General features: G+C 37.3%; 2 protein-coding genes across 3 annotated transcripts; one reads left to right on the plus strand and one right to left on the minus strand.

The window, feature by feature from the left end:
• The first annotated feature begins 1,710 nt into the window (after positions 1-1,710).
• On the plus strand, positions 1,711-9,448 carry LOC140876910 (protein NETWORKED 1A-like). 2 transcript variants are annotated; one of them, XM_073280526.1, is made up of 4 exons: positions 1,711-2,159; positions 3,030-3,237; positions 3,822-7,942; positions 8,074-9,448. In XM_073280526.1, exons 2-4 carry the CDS (start codon positions 3,135-3,137, stop codon positions 9,247-9,249), a joined length of 5,400 nt encoding a protein of 1,799 aa, XP_073136627.1. In that variant the 5' UTR covers positions 1,711-2,159; positions 3,030-3,134; the 3' UTR covers positions 9,250-9,448. The 2 variants fall into 2 exon arrangements, with proteins under 2 accessions (XP_073136627.1, XP_073136626.1); XM_073280525.1 differs by having other exon boundaries at positions 1,711-2,138.
• Positions 9,449-9,865: 417 nt separating this feature from the next.
• LOC140875537 (protein IQ-DOMAIN 19-like) lies at positions 9,866-11,856 on the minus strand. The gene is made up of 4 exons (XM_073279247.1): positions 11,303-11,856; positions 10,986-11,225; positions 10,203-10,871; positions 9,866-10,111 (listed from the first exon to the last, which is right to left on the minus strand). Exons 1-4 carry the CDS (start codon positions 11,723-11,725, stop codon positions 10,091-10,093), a joined length of 1,353 nt encoding a protein of 450 aa, XP_073135348.1. The 5' UTR covers positions 11,726-11,856; the 3' UTR covers positions 9,866-10,090.
• Positions 11,857-20,141: the final 8,285 nt, after the last annotated feature.

A 20,141-nucleotide genomic window follows, 5' to 3' on the forward strand; every position in this document is an offset into this window, starting at 1 on the left:
GTGTTGGTCTCTGATACCACTTGAAAGGATTTGACGTCTCAATTACAGAAATACCAGATATAAAATTTCAGAGGTAGTGTTATTTTCAGTGTTGTCAACACTTCGAAAAACACTTATGCAGCGGAATAATTAAACATAAAATAAATAACACAAATATTTATGCACAAGTAATTAATACTTGTGCGGTGCCTCATGGAAAAATGATCACTAGAAAAACAAATCAGTTTACAAAAACCAACTAGTGAACATATATGAAAACCTACTTTTCTCAACAAATTGAGAAAATAAAGAACATCATAAAAACTAGTAGAAACTAGAATAGACAAACCAATATGATGTTTAACACATGTGCCGAAAAACAAAAACCAAGAAACCACTTTCGAATCAACACTTCACTCGCGTGATTCTTCAAGTGTCTCCAACAATTTACAGTAACACGGTTATTCGGCAACGATCGGCAATAAAGTTTCTTCAGAAAAATCTCGATCAACTCTCAAATATATTCTGAACTATTCTCTCTGTGTTGATCTCGTTTCGTTGCTCTACCTCTCGTTTTGTAGGATAGTCTTTTTAAATAGATCTTTTTAGAAATCCTACCAAAAAATTCAAACACAAAAGTTGTTAGGATAAAATATTTGATCAACAGACTTGATAAGATATAACTCATCTCTTTAAACAAGAGATAAGTTATTCAACTAAAATATACACGATAAGATTAATTTAAACTCATGAGATCAATATAAGCACATATCAAAGAAAAACAAAATTCTAAAATTCTCAATTAGAGAATAACGTGATATACACGTTCTTTCAAAAAAAAAATATATATATATATATATATATATAAATCAAGTCACTAACTTAATATAATGAATATGTAAATTATAATATATAATTCAATATCATATGAATCTTAAAATAAGTCTAATCCAATTTAAAATTCAATCAAATCAACATAACCATGTAAGAGTTCAAATGAATCAAGCCAAAGCGTGAGCTTTCAAGCCGGTTTAAAAAATATATGATTCATATTTGAACTATCAAATTTGAGTCGAACTCGAAAATTTTTGAACTTTTTTCTAGCCGAATTCGAGTCTATATTATTTTGCTCGATTCGATTCGTTCGTAAACTTTAATATTTTATAAAAATAATATATTTAATTATTAAATAAATATATTTCAATAATAATTTTCAAATATATTAGAATATTTATAGTTGAACTCGAACCAAATTTAATCCAACATATTAACAATTTCGAACTTCAAATAGAAGTCGAGCTATATTAACAAATTTGTACTTTAAAATTTTCTTAATATTAGGCTAGATTTAGTTATATTACCTTGTCATTTGTAATATTAAAATGAGCAATGCTACATGTACAATGTAATTTATACAACAATTTTTACATTACATAAAATTCAATACAAAAATTTAATTTATCAAATTTAATGATACACTGGATACAAAATGTCACAAAATAATATCAAAATTTCACGAGATAATAACAAAATATCTCATAATAATTATTATATCACGTGATAATTAGCAAAATCTAACTAGATAATTGCAAAATATCTATAGCATTATTTGTTAAAATTGGCACCGGAAAAGAATGGGATTTCCTCAAAAGTGGTTAATCAAAGCTTGGAGACTGCAGCCTTTGCCACTGTACAGTCATGCTTTAGTCATGAGTGCACAGCATTTTCTAAACCCAAGAAAGTGAAGACAAAGGACATCAAATTACACTGAGCCATATGTCCGTTTGCAGAATCCCAATTCAATGAATTCATATCGATATATACATACATATATATTTTCTTTTTTAATTCCTAATTAACATTTACATCAAATCATTTCCTTTCCTCCGAGTCCAGACACATGCCTCCATACAAAGCAAAGGAAAAGGTGTATGTATATGTAAAGTTGTATACGTACATTATACATACACATGTGGTGCTTCTTTTTTCACTCAGCATACTTTGAATACTGACGCTGTACCAAACAAAAGCAAAGCCTGAAAGAGGTGCAAATTGGTGAGAGAAGGTCGTTTGATGACGGGACTGTGTGAAAAATATGGGGTGAAATGTGTGATTTAGTTGTCTCAAGTGCTTTTCATAACAGCAGCAACCAAGATTTTGTAAGTGGGTTTTTGTGATTTGTAAGTTCTTGTCTTTGTTTTCCCCAGAGGCATGATTTTTTCTTGCCAAGACTCGATCTTTTCGATGTTTTCTGGAAAGCCCATCTCCCATTTGCAAGAAATTTGTCATGTTTCGCTGATCTGATACAGGACTTTTATGTTTTTGAGAATGTGGGCTCGTGTAATATTTCCGTTCAGTGTGTTGTTAATTTGAATGGACTGTGCTGAAGATTCATTTTTGTAGTTTAGGTGATGCTCATTGGCATGAAAAGCTAGATTCTTTGTTAAATCATGTTTCACTTTATATTTGTGCGTTTTTACCTGATCTCTGCAATTTCTATCCACCGGAGAATAGTTTATCTTTTTTCTATGAACAAATTACCAAGAGTTAGTGAAAAAGCTTATACATCATGTGAATATTTCTTCACCTCATTTAGTTACCATTTTTCTTGCAAGTTTTTTGTGATGGCTGGTGGTTTCATATGTACTTTGTTGACTGATTTTGTGTGGTAAATGCAGAGATAATGTTTGATCTTGTCATTATCTTATCTCTTTATATTTGTTATTTGTTTACAATTCAATCTCTACTTTTGAATAAATTTACCCTAAGTTCAAGATATTTCTTTTTTCTCTGAGTAGTTTCGAGAGTGTACAATGTAAATCATTCTTGGATCTACTGACTAGCTCTTTTTCTTCTCTCTAAAATATTTACCTGCTCTCATGAGATATCTTACTGAAGTTGTTTGCAGATAATTGCTTCACTTATTCTTAGTACCTTGATTTCTGTTACTTCTCATCCTAAGAAAGTGTGATCATGTGATTTTTTTGTTTGTTAGGAAGTATGAAATGAAAATTTGATGCATTTGGTTGCATTGTGTTCTTTTCTTCCAGGTGCAAGTTAGTTTTTACTGTACGGTGGAGTGATTTCGATACTGTCCAGAATTTGCAGGCTTTTAGAGATCAAAAGAAGTTCAATTTTCATCTTTTGTTAGAGTTATGGAGACTTTATCACATTCCGAATCCAGGCGCTTATATTCTTGGTGGTGGGACAGCCATATAAGCCCCAAAAACTCAAGATGGCTTCAAGAAAATCTGAAAGGTGGGTAATTCTCTACATGATATTTTCTCCATTCAACTTTCTACCAGACACTTTCTTGATCTTTTGCGATGTTGAAAGATTTTTTTTATTCAGAAATCTGGATTGCCAGAGTTATACTCAACTTCATTTTGTAGGTTTAACATTGATAGACGAGACCACATTCACATTTTGCTTCCTATTAACTAAAACTGAACATTCAAGCTCTTGATTTCAGGGCTTTCCCTTCGCGCATTGGAAAAGTTTTATTTATAAAATCTCTCGATTTAGTTCTAGAAAGCAGCTGCATATATATATATATATACACAGATTCGATCCCCTGCACCCTAGGGTGCAGGAAACTGTGTGCGGACCACTAAAACCAGGTAGTGGGTTTTAGTGGTTTTTGTTTTTTTTTTTTACCGGGTTTTAGTGGTCGCACACAGTTTTCCTGCACCCTAGGTGCAGGGGATCAAAATTATATATATATATATATTTACGTCTTGTCACTGCTTTTGATGCTTGTCTCTTTTATGCAATTCTGAACATTTTCATCCATAGCTTCGGGTTATGTCGGTTACTAATCTAAAAATGCTGTGCTTCAACAGACATGGATGCCAAAGTCAAATCCATGATCAAGCTCATTGAAGAAGACGCGGATTCATTTGCGAGAAGGGCTGAAATGTACTACAAGAAACGGCCGGAGTTGATGAAATTAGTGGAGGAGTTTTACCGAGCCTACCGTGCGTTAGCTGAAAGATATAATCACGCAACAGGGGAACTTCGCCATGCTCATCGTACAATTGCAAAGGCATTTCCTGATCAAGTGCCACTCGAACTTTTCGACGATTCACCTATGAAATCTTCCGCACATGAAAGAGATCCTCACACAACTGAAACGCAACGTCCCCCGAATTCATTTCCTGAAATTGGTGACTCACTCGAGGATGTATTGAGACTTCATATGGAAAACTCAGAGGTGGAAGGGGAAAAAAAGGGTTTAAAACAGATATATGAAATGCTTGGTCATAATGAAGCATTGTCCCAGAGTTCAAAATCTGACAAAGTCCTTGAAATGTCGAATGGAAATTTGGATCTTAAAGATAAAGTCTTTCATGCGACTGAAAGAGCTGGAAAAGCGGAGAGTGAAGTTCAGGACTTGAAGAAAGCACTTGCTGATATTCAAGCCGAAAAAGAAGATGTCCTCCTCCAGTATCAACGGTGTCTCGGAAAGCTATCGAATTTGGAGGGAGAGCTTGAAAATGCGCAAAAGGATTCGATGAGGCTTGACGAGAAATCCACTAGAGCTGAACTTGAAGTCCAGACATTGAAGGAAGCACTTATACAGTTAGAGGTGGAAAAAAATGCTGGTTTGATCAAACATAAGATGTATTTGGAGAATATGTCTAACCTAGAGTCAAAGTATTCACGATTCCAAGAAGATATGAAGGGATGTGACCAACGAGCAATTCAAGCAGAAAATGAAGCTCAAACTCTGAAAAATGAAATCTCAAAGTTGGAGCTTGAAATGGAAGGAGTTTGTGGTCGGTACAATCAGTGTCTTAAAAAAATATCAGATTTGGAGAGCATAATTTCTGCGACCGAAGATGAAGCAAGACTGCTCAAGGTACAAGCAGAAACAGCTGAAAATGAAGCCTCTGAGCTAAAGAAGGCTTTGGCTGATCTAAACAAGGAGAAGGAAGAATCGACTCTTCGGTATAAGTGCTGCTTGGAGATGATAGCCAAACTCGAGAAAGATATATCTAGGGCCAAAGAAGATGTTAAACGCCTTAATACTGAAGTCTTGATTGGAACTGAAAAACTCAAAACTGCTGAAGAGAAGTCTAATCTGTTGCAGATGTCGAACCAGTCACTGCAAGCCGAGGCAGAGAATCTAATGAGGAAGATATCAATAAAAGATCAAGAGCTTACTGCGAAGCAAGAGGAGTTGGAGAAACTTCAGATGAATTTGCAAGGTGAGAATTCCAGACATGCACAAATGGAATCCATTCTCGAGAATCTGCAGCATTTGCATGCTCAATCTCAAGATGATCAGAGAAAGCTTGCAATGGAGCTAGAAAACAGGCTGCTGAAGATAAAGGATCTCGAATCATGCAAAGTTGGCTTGGAAGAGGATATTCTGAAGGCCGGGGATGAAAATCGTTGTTTGAGTGAAATAAACCTGTCTTCAAATGTTTCTATGGAGAACATGCAAAACGAGATTGTTAGCTTAAGGGAGATGAAGGAGAGTCTCGAACACGAAGTTTCACATCAAATGAGGCTGAGTGATTCTTTTCAGGAGGAAATTCTACGTTTGAAAGACGAGACCGAAGGCTTGAGCAGGAACTACCAGGTATTAGTTAAACAAGTGGAAGAAACAGGCCTGAACCCGAAAAGTATGACGGCATCGGTCAAGAACTTAAGGGACGAGAACTTGAGGCTAAGACAAATATCTGGTGAGGACAGGAGTCGAAAAGAAATTCTGTCAAGAAAACTGGATAACATGGAAGAACTTTTGAAGAAAAAAGCATTTGTAGAAAGCTCGCTGTCGGATTTGAATGCCAAGCTGGAGGGCTCTCGTTTAATGGTGACGGAATTGCAAGAATCTTGCCAATTTCTCCGTGGCGAGAAAGCCACACTTGTTGCTGAGAAAGCTTCTTTATTGTCTCAGTTGCAGGTTATAACTGGGAACATGCATGGTTTGATGGAAAAAAATTCTGTTCTTGAGAATTCTCTCTCAGCTACAAAAGTTGAACTTGAAGGTCTGAAGGAAAAATCTAAAGGTCTTGAAGAAATCTGTGAATTGCTGAAGAATGAAAGGTCTAATCTTTTTATGGAAAGGAGCACCCTGGTTTTGAAGTTGGAAAATGTTGAGAGAATACTGAAAAGCCTCGAGAAAAGATTTATGGGGTTGGAAGTGAAATATGCTGATCTAGAGAAGGAGAAGGATGCCATGAATGGAGAAATGAAAGAACTGAAGGTTTCGTTGAGTGTCGAGAAGCAAGAACGAACAATCTCTGAATTCCAGAGTGAGACAAGGTTGGCTAGACTCGAAAACCATATTCATCTCCTGCAAGAAGAAAATGAATGGAAGAAGAAGGAATTTGAAGAGGAACTTGATAAAGCTCTGAAAGCTCAGTTTGAGATATTCATATTGCAGAAGTTCGTAAAAGATATGGAAGAGAAAAATAACACTCTGATTCTCGAGTGTCAAAAGCATGTCGAGGCATCAAAATTGGCGGAGAAGCTTATTTCTGAGCTGGAGAGTGAAAGTCTTGAGCAGCAAGTGGAAACTGAACTACTGTTGGAAGAAATCGAAAGTCTGAGATTGGGTATGTATCAAGTGTTCAAGGCTATTGAAACTGTTCTTGGGCCCTCTTCCAATAACAAGGTTGAAAACGAGCAAATATTTGTGCACCATGTTCTAGAAAACATTGAGGATATGAAACATTCCATTGCTAAACATGAGGATGACAAGCAGAAACTTTTGGTTGAGAACTCGGTTCTGGTTGTCCTTCTGAAGCAGTTGGAATCCATGGGGACACAAATCGATTCGAAGAAAACGAGCATGGAGCATGAGTTCAAAGTCATGGCTGAGAAGCTTGTTGTGGTTACGAAAGAAAACGACGATCTCCAAGATGCTAACAAGCTATTGAAACTAAATATGAATGAGGGTAACCAACATGTGGCCATGCTCGAGGCTGAATTGGGGAGTCTCTGTGCCAAACAGGGTGATTTGCATAAACTTTACAATATTTTACAAGAGCTGTACTCTCAAATGAATCATGAAAACAAATATTTGCTGAAGAAAGTTGCTGATCTTCAGGAAGAGAAAAGTAAGTTGGATCAGCATAATGATACCGTACTTGTTGAATTCTTAGCCACTGCTAGTCAATGTGATGTGTTAAGGAGCTTTGGGAATCATAAAATTAAAGAAGTGAAGTTACTTATTGAAGATCTGAACAGACAACACGAAGTCAATGCTACCCTTGAAAATGAAAAGAGCATGTTGAGAGAGGAGCTCGAGTTGCTGAAGGTGGAAAAGTTGCTTCTCAAAGATTCTGGTCGTAGGCTGGAGATGGCGATGCAAGGATTAAACGAATATAATGCTTTGATGAAGCAGGAACTGTTACGAGGCAAGGAGAGTTTGATTCGAACAGAAGAAAAGCTCCTGGACACGCAAATGGAATTTGAAGCTTCCAAAAATTTGAACTCATCGTTGTCTAAAATGGTAGATGAGCTGCAGAGTGATGTTCAAAAGTCACAGGAGATACAGGAAAATCTTGAAAGAACCGTGCTTCAGATTTCCGAACAAAATTCATTTCAGAAAAAGGAAATTGAGTGTCTTTATATGGTTAACGAAAACTTAGAGTCTGAACTGTTGGTTCTCCATGACAAGAGCAATGATTTTGAACTATGGGAGGCAGAGGCAGCAACGTGTTTTGTCGATCTTCAAGTATCTTCTATCAATGAAATTTTTCTGAAAAACAAGGTCCACGAGCTTAATGGAACTTGTCAAAATCTTGAGAACGAATGTGCTTCTAAAACGTTGGAGATTGAAAGGATGAAAGGGAACATTTCTTTGATGGAGAGTCAAATAGGCGTATTAAAGTCCCAACTTTTTGCATTTGCCCCAGCTGTTGATTTGCTGAGAGACGATATCACATTCCTTGAGAATAAGGCACTTCTCCAAACCAAAGGTGAATCAGCCTACGGTCAAAAGCCAGAGGTAATACTGTCTCTTATCAGATACTGATTCATCACATTTGTTTCTTGTTTCATTTATCTTTCACGCCCCTTCTGCTTACGACACAGTCTTTTCTTGACTGGTCTGCAATCAAACTTTTTTCATCTTTGCAGTGTTTGGAAACTACTGCTCATTCTGGTATAAGTATGTCTGGAGAATTTCCTGAAACTCAGTATTCCCCCGTGCCTGAGGGAATATTATGTTTGCAAAACCTGCAGATGAGGATTAAAGCGGTTGGAAAGTTAATGGAGCAAACAAACAAGCCCATCTCCAGGAGGAGATCTAGCTCGAATACCAATCTTGAGCCAGCAATGGGCGAGATTGAGGAGTCAAAACCACGTCATAGCTTGGGCCGAGACAGACACGAGCATACGAGAAAGAAAGGGTTGGCAGGAAATGAGCTTAGTGATACTCCCAAGTTGCAGAAAATACGAACCAAAACCTCTGATGTTCGTAACGGGATGCTAATGAAAGATATTCCTCTGGACCAAGTCAAGAGAGGTAATGTTGGAACTTCAGATCAAATGCTCGAGCTGTGGGAGACGGCTGAGGATCGAAACAGAAGCCAAACAATTGGTGAATCATTGAGGTTGTCATTCAAAATGACAGAAAAAGATATTGTTTACGATCAAGTTGATGATGTAAATCGAAAATCCCAGCCTCCATCCACCGATTCTGACTTGGAGAAAGAGCTCGGCGTGGACATGTTGGAGGTATCAACGAAAATGAGTGAGCTTAGTCGAGAAGCAAACAGCAGAAGGATTTTAGAAAGACTTTCCTCTGATGCACAGAAGCTGGAGTGTCTCCACACGACAGTTCAAAGCTTGATAAGGAAATTGGAGACTAGCCAAATGAGTGGAAATGTGAAGAACGTTGAGTTCGAAACTGTGCACGATCAACTAATAGAAGCCGAAGAAACCGTTGTACATCTGGTGGATTTGAACGGAAAACTCGTCAAGAATATACAAGAGACACGATCTCCCAGTGGACGAACATCGCCTCAGCTGAAAGAGGCTGCCAGACTGCGGAGAAAGAAAGTGACAGAACAGGCACGGAAAGGGTCAGAAAGCATTGGCAGGTTGCAGCTCGAGCTTCAAAAAATTCAGTACATCTTGTTGAAATGGGATGAAGAGAAGAAAAACAAAGGGAGAAACAAGTTCTTCCATAACAAAACAATTATTCTGAGGGATTTCATATACAACGGGAAGAAAAACAGTGGGAAACGTAAGAAGAATCCGTTCTGTGGATGTTTAAGGCCACCGACTGGTAGAATCCAAAGGAGCCCTTAAATTTAAACTTGGCTATTTGACTTAACTTGCAGGTTATTCCCTTGTATTATGTTGATAGGATCATCTTTTATATTTAGTTGGACAAGACTTATTTCCTTAGTACTGTTGAGGAACTTTAAGGATTAGATTGATGTAATTGTAATAAGATGCTTTGATCTGTCTTTTAGAACTTCAAAATTTATGTTTCCTTTGCTATTTACCTGCAGAAACGCATGAATGCATGCTACTCTCATGCCTGGATTTTGGGGTTCGCGATGTGTAAGTTACAGATTATGCAATGGAGATTGAAACAATCTGAGTGTGTATATGTTTCCACTTGTATGATTGGGTTCTTTAACCAAAATTGATCAAACTTTCCCTTAATTTTTGAATTAAAATTTTATATTATATTACTATAAACACAAATTGCAGTCACTGGTTCTGACTGAATCTGCTAGTTGTTTAGCTGGTTCAGCTTTCAATGTCATGAGACCTTCGAAAAAGAAACGTCTCATAATACACAGGTATTAACTACAAATTCAGTTGTTCTGAGTTGTAACTTCAGAAAATGTATACATTCTTTGGTGTATGCAATGAACATTTCTAAATGTAATTGCTTCTCAATCCCCACCTAAAACACAAAACGAAGTCTCAAACTGAGTCATAAACAATGAAATTAACCAAGAAATCAAAATAAAATTACATACAAAGAGCTCCAAAACAATGCTCCCTCGATACAAAATCAAACCACTGAGTGTAAAAAAAAGGTTTCACCACAAATAGCATTATACAAAGTTTTTCTATCTTAGCCTTGCAGCAACTCAGATAGTTTCTGGTTCACATTTCCAACCCCAAAAACTAGCTAGAACCTTGTTCCCTGAACCTGCAGCCACATACAACAATAAACAATTCCGAACAGTTTGTTTCTATCAAGATCTTGAATTTGAATGAACATGCAGGATACTGTCACTTACATCGAATCCCATGAGGGATCTGCAATAGTTGGTGTTAGTAAGCATGGTGCTAGTAGAACCGCACTCACTATCCTTGAGTGAAACTGTTGATCTATCAAGCTTGACAGACCATGGATAGTGATAATTCTGAGCATTTGAACCCACATTAGACGACGATCGTTGCATCCTAACCGCCCTGGGGACATTTCTCCCTTCCAACGAAGGCTTCCTCCTAGTTAGAGGCTTCTCGAACGGCTCAATGGGCCGTTGCTTCGGGGCGCTATGCGACCGCACTTTCGCCTTGGAAGATTCGGTGTAGGCCATGTAGTTGGGGTAAAAGGGATACTCATTGTAAAGGGATTCGACTGCATACTCTGATCTGGCATAGGAAAAAGGGATTTCTGGTTTAGACATGGCTGAGTAGCAGCATTGAGGGCTGCTTTGCACGGTGCCGTAAGAGCATTCCTCGAAGTGGTTGCTGCACGTCCGTGGGGTTACGTCAGTTATAGCTGATGGCGACGGCGAAATCTCATTTTTAACCGATGATGCACGGTGTGTGGAGATTCGGTGTTCGGTTTTTTCGGTTTGCGCGTGGCTCGAATAGCTGTTTCTTGGCTTCCCAACTGGCTTGTAGTTGCCGAGATCCATTTCCACAATCTTGATGTTCTCTTCTAGCCCTCTATCAAGATCCTACATAGAACATAAGGATATATAGTTTTTGAGTACACAAGATAAAACCAAAACACAAGATAGTTTTTTTTTTTTTTTTTTTTTTTTTTGTTGTCTCTCTAGAATATTACATACATGAGATGAATTGGTGAACTTGTAGTGATCTTGTGTAGATTTTCTGTGATTAAATTGCTTCTGGTTCAAGTTCTTGGATTCTTCGGTAAAAAGCATTCTTCGAACTCGAGCTCGAGCTTGGGCATTGACTAGTGCCTGCATGCACCGTAGCGTTGCATTCGCCTGTTTCCTAACCAAATGCCCTCTAACCAAAGCCTGCAACTTCACTAGTCCTTTCAATGCATTTAGAGCTTTTCTTGCCTGAAACCAATGCATATTAGTAACATAAAACTTATAAATTTGGAAATTAAAATATATATATTTCAAGAAATGCGTACCAAATACGAGCGAAAAACGGACTGAATCTTCACGGCAGCTGCAAAGCTCATCCTGTCGGAGGAGGCAGCGGTCAGCTGAATCATGGCGGCGGCCGCAGCCTTAGCCGCCGCCACCGCGGCGTCGGCAGCAGCCGCAGTAGCCACCGCCACGGCCAAAACATGCTTCTTTGCATCGTCCTCCAAGTGATGATGATGAGGCGGAGTGAAGGCAATGTTCTCCAGAGAATTGGAGTCGTGCCTGCCCGGCGCCGTGGCGGAGGAGCGGCGGAAGCTCCACCTCCGCTTCTCCCTGGGCGTTGTGGGCTGCGGGATCGTTAACGGAGTGGAGGGATGCAGCTCATTGAAGTTGAAATTTTTGGTGTTGATCATCCCATCTTTCTTTCCTGTCAAGAAATTTCTTAGCCATTTGCCAGTTTTTCCCATTATCTTCTTTCTCTCAAACCAAAATTATCAAAGAAAGCTGTAATATTAATTCTGCAACTTCCTCACTACCTCTACATTTATATTATAGATATATATATATCATTGCAACTCATTTGCTGTACTTAAACCACTCTTTCTCTGCTGCTGTCACTCTGAAATCATTTCCCATTCTAATAATATATATGCAGAATATCAGCGATGGAATTTTAGATTTCTTTTTTATTTTATTTTTTTTAAAAATCATCGTGTATATTGTCCTAGATAGACTTTCTCAAAAACAATATTGGAGTAGTCTGCAGTTTATTGCGTTAGTTCGAGGATTTTCTTAATGCATCATCGAAAAACAAGAATTGCAAGTTCTAACGTCATAAAAAAAAATTGGAATACATAAAATGATTGGCCTTGTTGGGATATATCGAAACATGACGTTTCGACTACAGTAAAATTGCACATTTATCATCAACTATATCTTTTAATAAAACGACAAGCATTTTAGAGTTGTCCTACCATGGGTTTTCTTATTAGTGTGATATTGCGTATTTGCGTTAGATACAATTATTTTTTAAACAATAAAATGAAACATAATGAATTTATGATAATTAGACCCCACTTTTAGGATAGTACCCAAATCATATATACGATGATCCATATCTCAATATGAGTATAGTTAATGTTACAATATTGATGTGATAAATCATAAATCATTAAATTCACGATGGAGAAATTCTTAAAGCAGTAGCTTGAACTCTAACGTGAAGCAGTACATCCTCAAAACCGAAATTGCAACTGATGTGGTCTTGTCAATTAATGACATATATATGTAGACTGGAGTGGGGTGATCTGCAAATATATAAGACCATACTTATTTTATTCATGAATAATGTGAAGACAATTATTATAAATTTTTTAAGATACGTAATTTACAAATCAACGAACACACAGAGTGTAAACGCCTAATGAGGAATTAATCTTGGGAGTTAAAAAAAAAAAAATCAATTTTCAGAGGATAATATTCTTTAGTCTTAATTTTTTAAACTAATGCAAATTCGGAATTGCATCAATTCGACAAAGAAAGAGGCCCACTTTGGGGCTGATATTAGAAAAAACAAAAGGATTGAATAGATTATATTGGAACAGTGGTACATAAAAGCATGTGAAATTGCTAGGGTTAAAGAAACTTGTCTAATCTTCCCCAACACCAATTTAGGGGCCTTGCTTCTTCTATGATTGTTGACTCATGCATTGTGGTTGCTTTTCTTGTCCAATTAGTAGAAAAACTTAAAAAATCCATGTAATGTTATTTATGTGACATGATCTAGAAAAATTGTACGAGGAAACGAGTTTTGATTACTATATTGATTCAAAGGGTGGTAGAGAATTCTATATTTTTTAACATACAAACCCATCAATAGTTATAACGAGAGGGTAAGGTTTTGTTCAAGTTAATGTAATATTTTTCTATTGATGCACTAATACTTAAAAAAACTATAGCTATGTAATTGACATATTATAAAAATTTTATTATTCTATTTAGTAAAGGATATTTTATAAAAACAATAATTTTCCTATTGGGAAGGGGTGACATTATGGGATGGAGCACATGGGTTGGGATCCTTCCCATAGTTGTTGACATCTTTAATAGTTTTCAACCAAAATAGTACATGATCTGAGACATGTCAAGTGACCACCTATTCTTACATTTGTATTTATTAATTATTGCTCCTTGATAATGATACATTCATTTATGTGAATACATTAAATTAGGGATCCACAACAATTAATTATTATGCATATATATAATTTTTTTTATAAATAAATATAAGCAACTAAATTGTTTTAAAATAAAAGTGTATATTTTAGAATATTTACATACGACCATTTTCTTAATTTGAAAGAGAAGGAAATTATTTTTTTAATGTTGTAATTTGTATGCTTTCTATTTTTGTTTATGACTTATCGGTTAATTTATGGTCTTAGTTTATTAATTTGTACTTTTTGATGTTACTATTTTTTTTCCTTTTGGTGCGATGTGGTGTCGGAAAAGATGTATGGCGTGCTACCAAAAATTGCTGAAATTTTTTTTATGGATATTGATGACGTTTCTAATGTTACGTTAGCACTCTCATGAAAAAAATTGTTAGTTGAGAGATAACATGATCAAACATGAAAAATGTTTATTACAGGATAAAAACTTAAATTTTTTTTAAAAAAAAGAGAATATCCTTATGCGTCTCATTGCGTAACATTTTTTTTAAAAATGTTTCAAGTGGTCATTAGCGAGAGATAAAAAAAAAATAGAAAAAAATCAAAAAAATTTAACCAGAATCATGGTAGTTATTAGTTGAATTCTTTGTTGGCAAAAAAAATATATTCACATTTCGATGTACATAATTTATTTTTTAATTGGTAACGAAATATTATAATTGACATTAATTTATCATTGATAAGTTATATATTCTCCACATATTATTATATTATAAAATATAATGGTGGCATTACCAATAAATTAATTTGTTTGCATGTGCATTTGGGAATATTGGTTTGATTAATTGCATCAGTATCATTTTCAATCGTCCCTTGTTGGATTTATTTAATTTTAAACGTTACTTTGCACATGGTTTGCTACACTTGATTAGAATGTAAATCTTGTCTTTGCGTACCTTTTTGCTGTCAAATTTTATGTGATTAAGATGTTGAATGCGTTCATTTATATATACAACTAAATAAGGCTGGCGATACATAAGTTAGTCGATAATTAGAGACCAATATAACATTTTGTTTGTTGCAGATACATAGAAAAATATGGCCTGATAGATTAGGCAAAATAACATTTATGAGTTTCGTAAAAAAAAAACATTTATGGTTTTGTATGTTTGTAACTGACAGTATAATGTAACTCAAATATTTTAAACCACACAGTAACTCAAGCGTCATGATCCTTCTATCTCGTAGGACCAATTGTTGCACCTCAACAATATCTCTCTTAATAATTGCAGTACTCCTTGCAATAAATGAGAATCAAACCCATGACATTGACTCTCATATCAATTATGTAACGCCCCGTTTTTATCTTAAATGAGTTTATTTGAGTTAATCAAAGATTACAGAGTTCACGAGCCGACTTGATTTTGATCAGGGTCCTTTTTGCAAATTTTGGAAATTTCAGGGACTAAAACGCAATTATCGGTTTTTATAGATATTTATAAGGCTTTTGGACCCATTCTCTTCTCCATCACCTCCATTGCATCGCCTCCCTCCATTGAAGCCGATTCATTTTGCTCCAAGCTTTCTGAATTCAGTTCGAACTCGATCCGGCTGTTGGAATTTAATTCTGAAGGCAGATTATCGATCACTACAGCGAGAGCTCCGTTTTATCGTAAGTTTTTATACGATCGGTTACATTCTAGTTTTTGGATGTTGTTAGAATCGTTCTAGATTTGAGTATGTTGTTCTTGACAGAGTTCTGATCGTTTATTATCTGTCGGTTTTGAATTAGAGCGACGTTCGGATTTGTTATGATTTTTGGTAGCCATTTTCAAAAATGTGGATTTTTAGATTGATGGGTTTGCTTTGTTATTTTTGTTTTGGGCATTGATATGAGTTGATATCGGTATTGAACTGCTGTCTGCGTTTCCGGTTTGTTCAGTTTATAGCCGTTATGCCGTCGGTTTGAGTTTTGGAGATTTCGAACCGTTTTTGTATTGATTGAAGCTTTGGTTTGTGAGTGATCATTGTTGTTGATCAACTCTTGTCTTCGTACAGATTCGTTGGAGTTTGTCGAGCCCTGTGTTAGCAGCATTGTTCGTCGAGAGTTGGACGAAGAACGGTAAAGAGAATTACCTTGAACCGCAGTTGTTGCTTAGATTGTTTAGTATTTGATACAGTCTTTTGTTGTAGCTTATCCGGAGTTGGATCTACGACATTGAAAGGTAAAAGCAGTCATCGTAGCGGGATAGCATACTCGGGATAGTTGGTTCTCGAGTTTCCCTTTCAAATCACATATTGCATCTACACTTGTTCTAGCATGAGGAACTTGTGTCTTGTTGATTGATTTTGCTTTTGACTATGTGGCTTATGTTTTATGTTTCTGTTATGCATTCATCTTGAGCCTACGTTGATTTCAGCGGGCAGAACTGCCCTTTTTGTTTGGACGTTTGGGAACTATGATTGAGTGGCCTAGGTCGTAGTTGTATCGCCTAGTGCTAGCATACTCATTTTGGTTGCTCAAAGTCTAGAGGAGTGAGATATGTGGCACCACCTCGATTGGGAGAGTCGGTGAGTAGTCACATGATCTCATCCTCGGGATCCCAAAAGCACAGCAGTAATCCCTCGTTTATCAGATTTGATATCCTGTTTTAAAGACATGCATTTCATTACGTTGTTATTGATTTCGTTGATGTCTTGAAAGCATGTTTATTATTGTATTACTTTTTATGTTGATTTTACTGGGATTATCATTCTCACCGATTATCCGGCTATTGCTTTGTTTTGTATGTGTACTTGACAACAGGTGGGGCAGGAACAAGTCAGAAGAGACATAGTTAGCTCCGAGGGAAAGATGTAGAAGTGAGACTCGGTTTAGAAGTCGTGTCAGCATGTCTACCTAGTGTTGTTGGAACATGTTTTAGATATCGAACTTCATCGTTATGTTGTTGTTGCATGTCCTCTACTTTGAACAGTTGTTGAACTCCAGAATTTTATGTACTAGTTGGAAGAATTGAGTTGTAATGCATGTTTATGTTTTGAAGCATAGAATGGCTTGAATGGCATTGGTTAGCCTTGCTTTTGTTCTGTTATAATTATTGTTGGATTGAGTTTGAAGGAAAGGCATTCCATGTTCTGAATTTTTCTGGGCAAGGGGGTGCGCTCGATCCTAGGTTATTGCAGGATCGAGCGCGGCCCCTGTGATTTCCGAGACAGAGAGTTTCAGAAAATGGTGCGCTCGATCCTGGCTTTTTGCCGGATCGAGCGCGGCACCCTGTATTTTTCTCGGCAGAGAGTTTGTAATTGTGGTGCGCTCGATCCTAAACTTTTATAGGATCGAGCGCAGTACTGTTCATTCAAAAAAAAAAATTAATTTCTTCTTGTTGCCTTAACTTATAGATGGTGCATAATATTTGTTTATATTATCTTAAGAATAGAAGATTAGAACCGAGGCCTCACATTAAGTGGTATCAGAGCCTTAAGATTCTTGGTTGAACTAGAGTGAGCGGGGTAGATCGAGTCTGCGTGTATTGGCTCCTCGCATGTGTTTGAATTATTTAACTATGTACTTAATTCCATGCGAGCATGCTTTATTATTGAGAATTATTGAATTACATGGTTTTGTGATTTAATTTATAAAGCATGATCTACTTGATATATAACTGTTTTTGTTATCGACTGGTATCCGGTATTCCAAGCGGTTGTAAGGGCACTGATTGTAGCGATTTAGATATCTTGTGTCCTAACCTTTGATTATCAGATGGGTCCTCGTCAAGTGATAAACAGAAACACACCGCCAGTTATTCCTACAACTGAGCAAGCTAGTACTGAAACGGTTGAGATGGATGCTACAGCGACGCCTATGGAAACCTTGCTGAAGAGGTTTCAGTCGTTCAATCCGCCGTTGTTGATGAGTTCACAAAATCCAGTTGACTGCGAGAGTTGGTTGGATGATATCGATAAGTTGTTCGATTCCATTGACTACACCGATGACCGTCGTATCAGGTTAGTCATTCATCAGCTCCGTGGGGTTGCTAAGAGCTGGTGGCTCATGACGAAGAAAGCAATTGAGAGTAGAGGTACGAAAGTTACTTGGTCTCTTTTTAAATCTGAATTTTATAAGCAGTTTTTCCCTATCTCGTATCGCAAAGATAAGGGAGCAGAGTTTGCCAATCTGAGGCAAGGGAATCTGAACATTGAAGAGTACGTGGCTAAGTTTGATAGTCTGTTGCGTTTTGCACCGCTAATTGCCGTAGATGAAGAAGCTAAGGCAGATCAGTTCATCAATGGTTTGAACCCCGACGTCTTCACGTTGGTAAACACCAACAGGCCTAACAACTTTGCGGATGCCATGAATCACACAAAGGGGGCAGAAGCAGGCTTGTGGAGGCAAAGAGGTAACCAGGTAGCACCTCAGCTGCAGAGGCAGTATCAGAATCAACCATCTCAGTATCAGAATCCGCCACCTCAGCATCAGAACCAGCAGCAAAGGTATGAAGGTGGAAACAGTGGGGGAAACAAAAAGGATCAGTACAAAGCAAGAGGTAAACAGTTCAAGAGGCAGGGGAACAGTTCTTCTAGTTCCAGTGGTTCCAAGCAATTCGGTTCAGGACAGAGTTCTGGATCTTCAGCCATGTACTGCAGCAAGTGTGGGGGAAGACACTCACCGGATCAGTGTGTGGGAGTCTTTGGTAATTGTAACACCTGTCAGCAACCGGGACACTTCTCTAAGGTGTGCCCTCAGCGTAACAGAGATCGAGCTCAGAGTGGGAGTTCATCTCGACCTGCAGCTTAGCCTGAGAGGCAGTCTCCTGCAGTTCACTCTTTCCAGCCTCAGCAGCAGAACAGACAGGGAGGTAACTCTAGTGCGAACCAGCCTCCGAGACAGCAGACACGAGTCTTTGCTCTGACAGAGGATCAGGCTCAGGAAGCACCTGACGATGTTATAGCAGGTAAATGTTCGATTTTCGGTTATTCTGCTCATGTTTTGATAGATACAGGTGCTTCCCATTCCTTTATCTCTGAGAAATTTGTGTTATTGCATGCTTTGCCTACTGAATTGTTGCCTACTGTAGTAGCTGTTTACTTCACCTTTGGGTGGAGGAATTGTTTCTGTCAGATTAGTCAGGAACTGTGAACTGTGTTTCGAGGGTAATATTTTAGAGTTCGACTGTATTGTACTTGGGCTGTCAGATTTTGATTGTATTGTCGGTATCGATGCTCTAACCAAGTACAGGGCAACAGTCGATTGCTTTCTGAAAGTTGTCAGGTTCAGACCTGAAATGGCAGACGAGTGGAAATTCTTTGGTAAGGGTTCTCGATCTAGAATTCCTTTGATTTCAGTGTTATCTATGACTCGTTTGTTACAGAGAGGTGCAGAAGGATTTTTGGTCTATGCAATTGATGTACTGAAATCTAGCCCCGAATTGGTTGATATACCAGTGGTTAGAGATTTTGCGGATGTGTTTCCGAAAGATGTTCCTGGTTTGCCACCTATTCGAGAAGTCGAATTCAGTATTGACTTAGTGCCAGGAACTCAACCTATTTCAAAAGCTCCTTATCGTATGACACTTATTGAACTGAGAGAGTTGAAGGAACAGCTTGAGGATCTGATTGCCAAGGGATACATCAGACCTAGTGTATCGCCTTGGGGTGCTCCTGTCCTGTTTGTTCGGAAGAAGGATGATTCTATGCGGCTCTGTATTGACTACCGTCAACTGAATCAGGCTACAGTTAAGAACAGGTATTGTTTACCCAGAATAGACGACCTTTTTGATCAGCTGCAGGGTTCTTGTAACACCCGGTATTTTTAATTACATAAATCCGCCTGCATAATTAGGATAATTAATTATTTAAATTTATGATTTATGGGTTAAATAATTATGTGAAGTATTTATGCATGATTTAATTTATTTTTAAGCATTTAACCCATAATTAGTAATTTTTATGATTTTTAGTATTTTTAATTATTTGATCGCGTAGACGGGACCGTGGACGGACGAGATGACAACTTTCTACCCAAATTATTTTATGAGCCTTTTTGGAGCCTTAAAATATTATTTTGAGTTTTATTATCTCAAAATTTTAAGTATTTAATTTTATTTAATTTTAGGGGTCATTTTTATCCAAAATTAGTCAAAATATTGACTTTTTAGTATTTTTAAAATTCCCCTAAATTAATATTTCGAGATTTATTTTATGTTTCAGATTTTTTTAAAGGTTTCTTTTAGAGTTTTATTTAAGTTATATTTTATATATATCTTATATCCTTAATTATATAATTAATTACCCTATTTTCTAATAAACTAAAACCTAAACCTATCCCTACCTCCCACGTTTTCTTCCACTCAGCCGACACCCACCTCCATCTCCTTCTTCTCCATCTAGCCGTCAGCCAGAGAAGCCATAGCCAAGAGTTTCGAAGCTCCAAAAGCCCGTATTTTCGTCCCGTCGTCCCGGAACCGTCCCACGCTCGTGTTTTCTCGTCATCTACGGTGAAAGACATGATTTTCTTCCCTTTTTAAATCCTATATCAGTGTATGTATGTGTGTGGGTGTGTAGGACCGAGATTCATCATGTTTGGACAGCAAGTTTTCAAAATTTATTTCTCTATTGCACTCGGTTGGCATTTTGATGATTCATGCTCACGTTTTCTTGTTCATGGCTGGGTGGGCTGCTGGTACATGGTTAGAGGGGTTCCTTGGGGTCCCTA

Source organism: Henckelia pumila, chromosome 1 (assembly GCF_033568475.1).
Source record: "Henckelia pumila isolate YLH828 chromosome 1, ASM3356847v2, whole genome shotgun sequence".
Classification (NCBI taxonomy): domain Eukaryota; kingdom Viridiplantae; phylum Streptophyta; class Magnoliopsida; order Lamiales; family Gesneriaceae; genus Henckelia; species Henckelia pumila.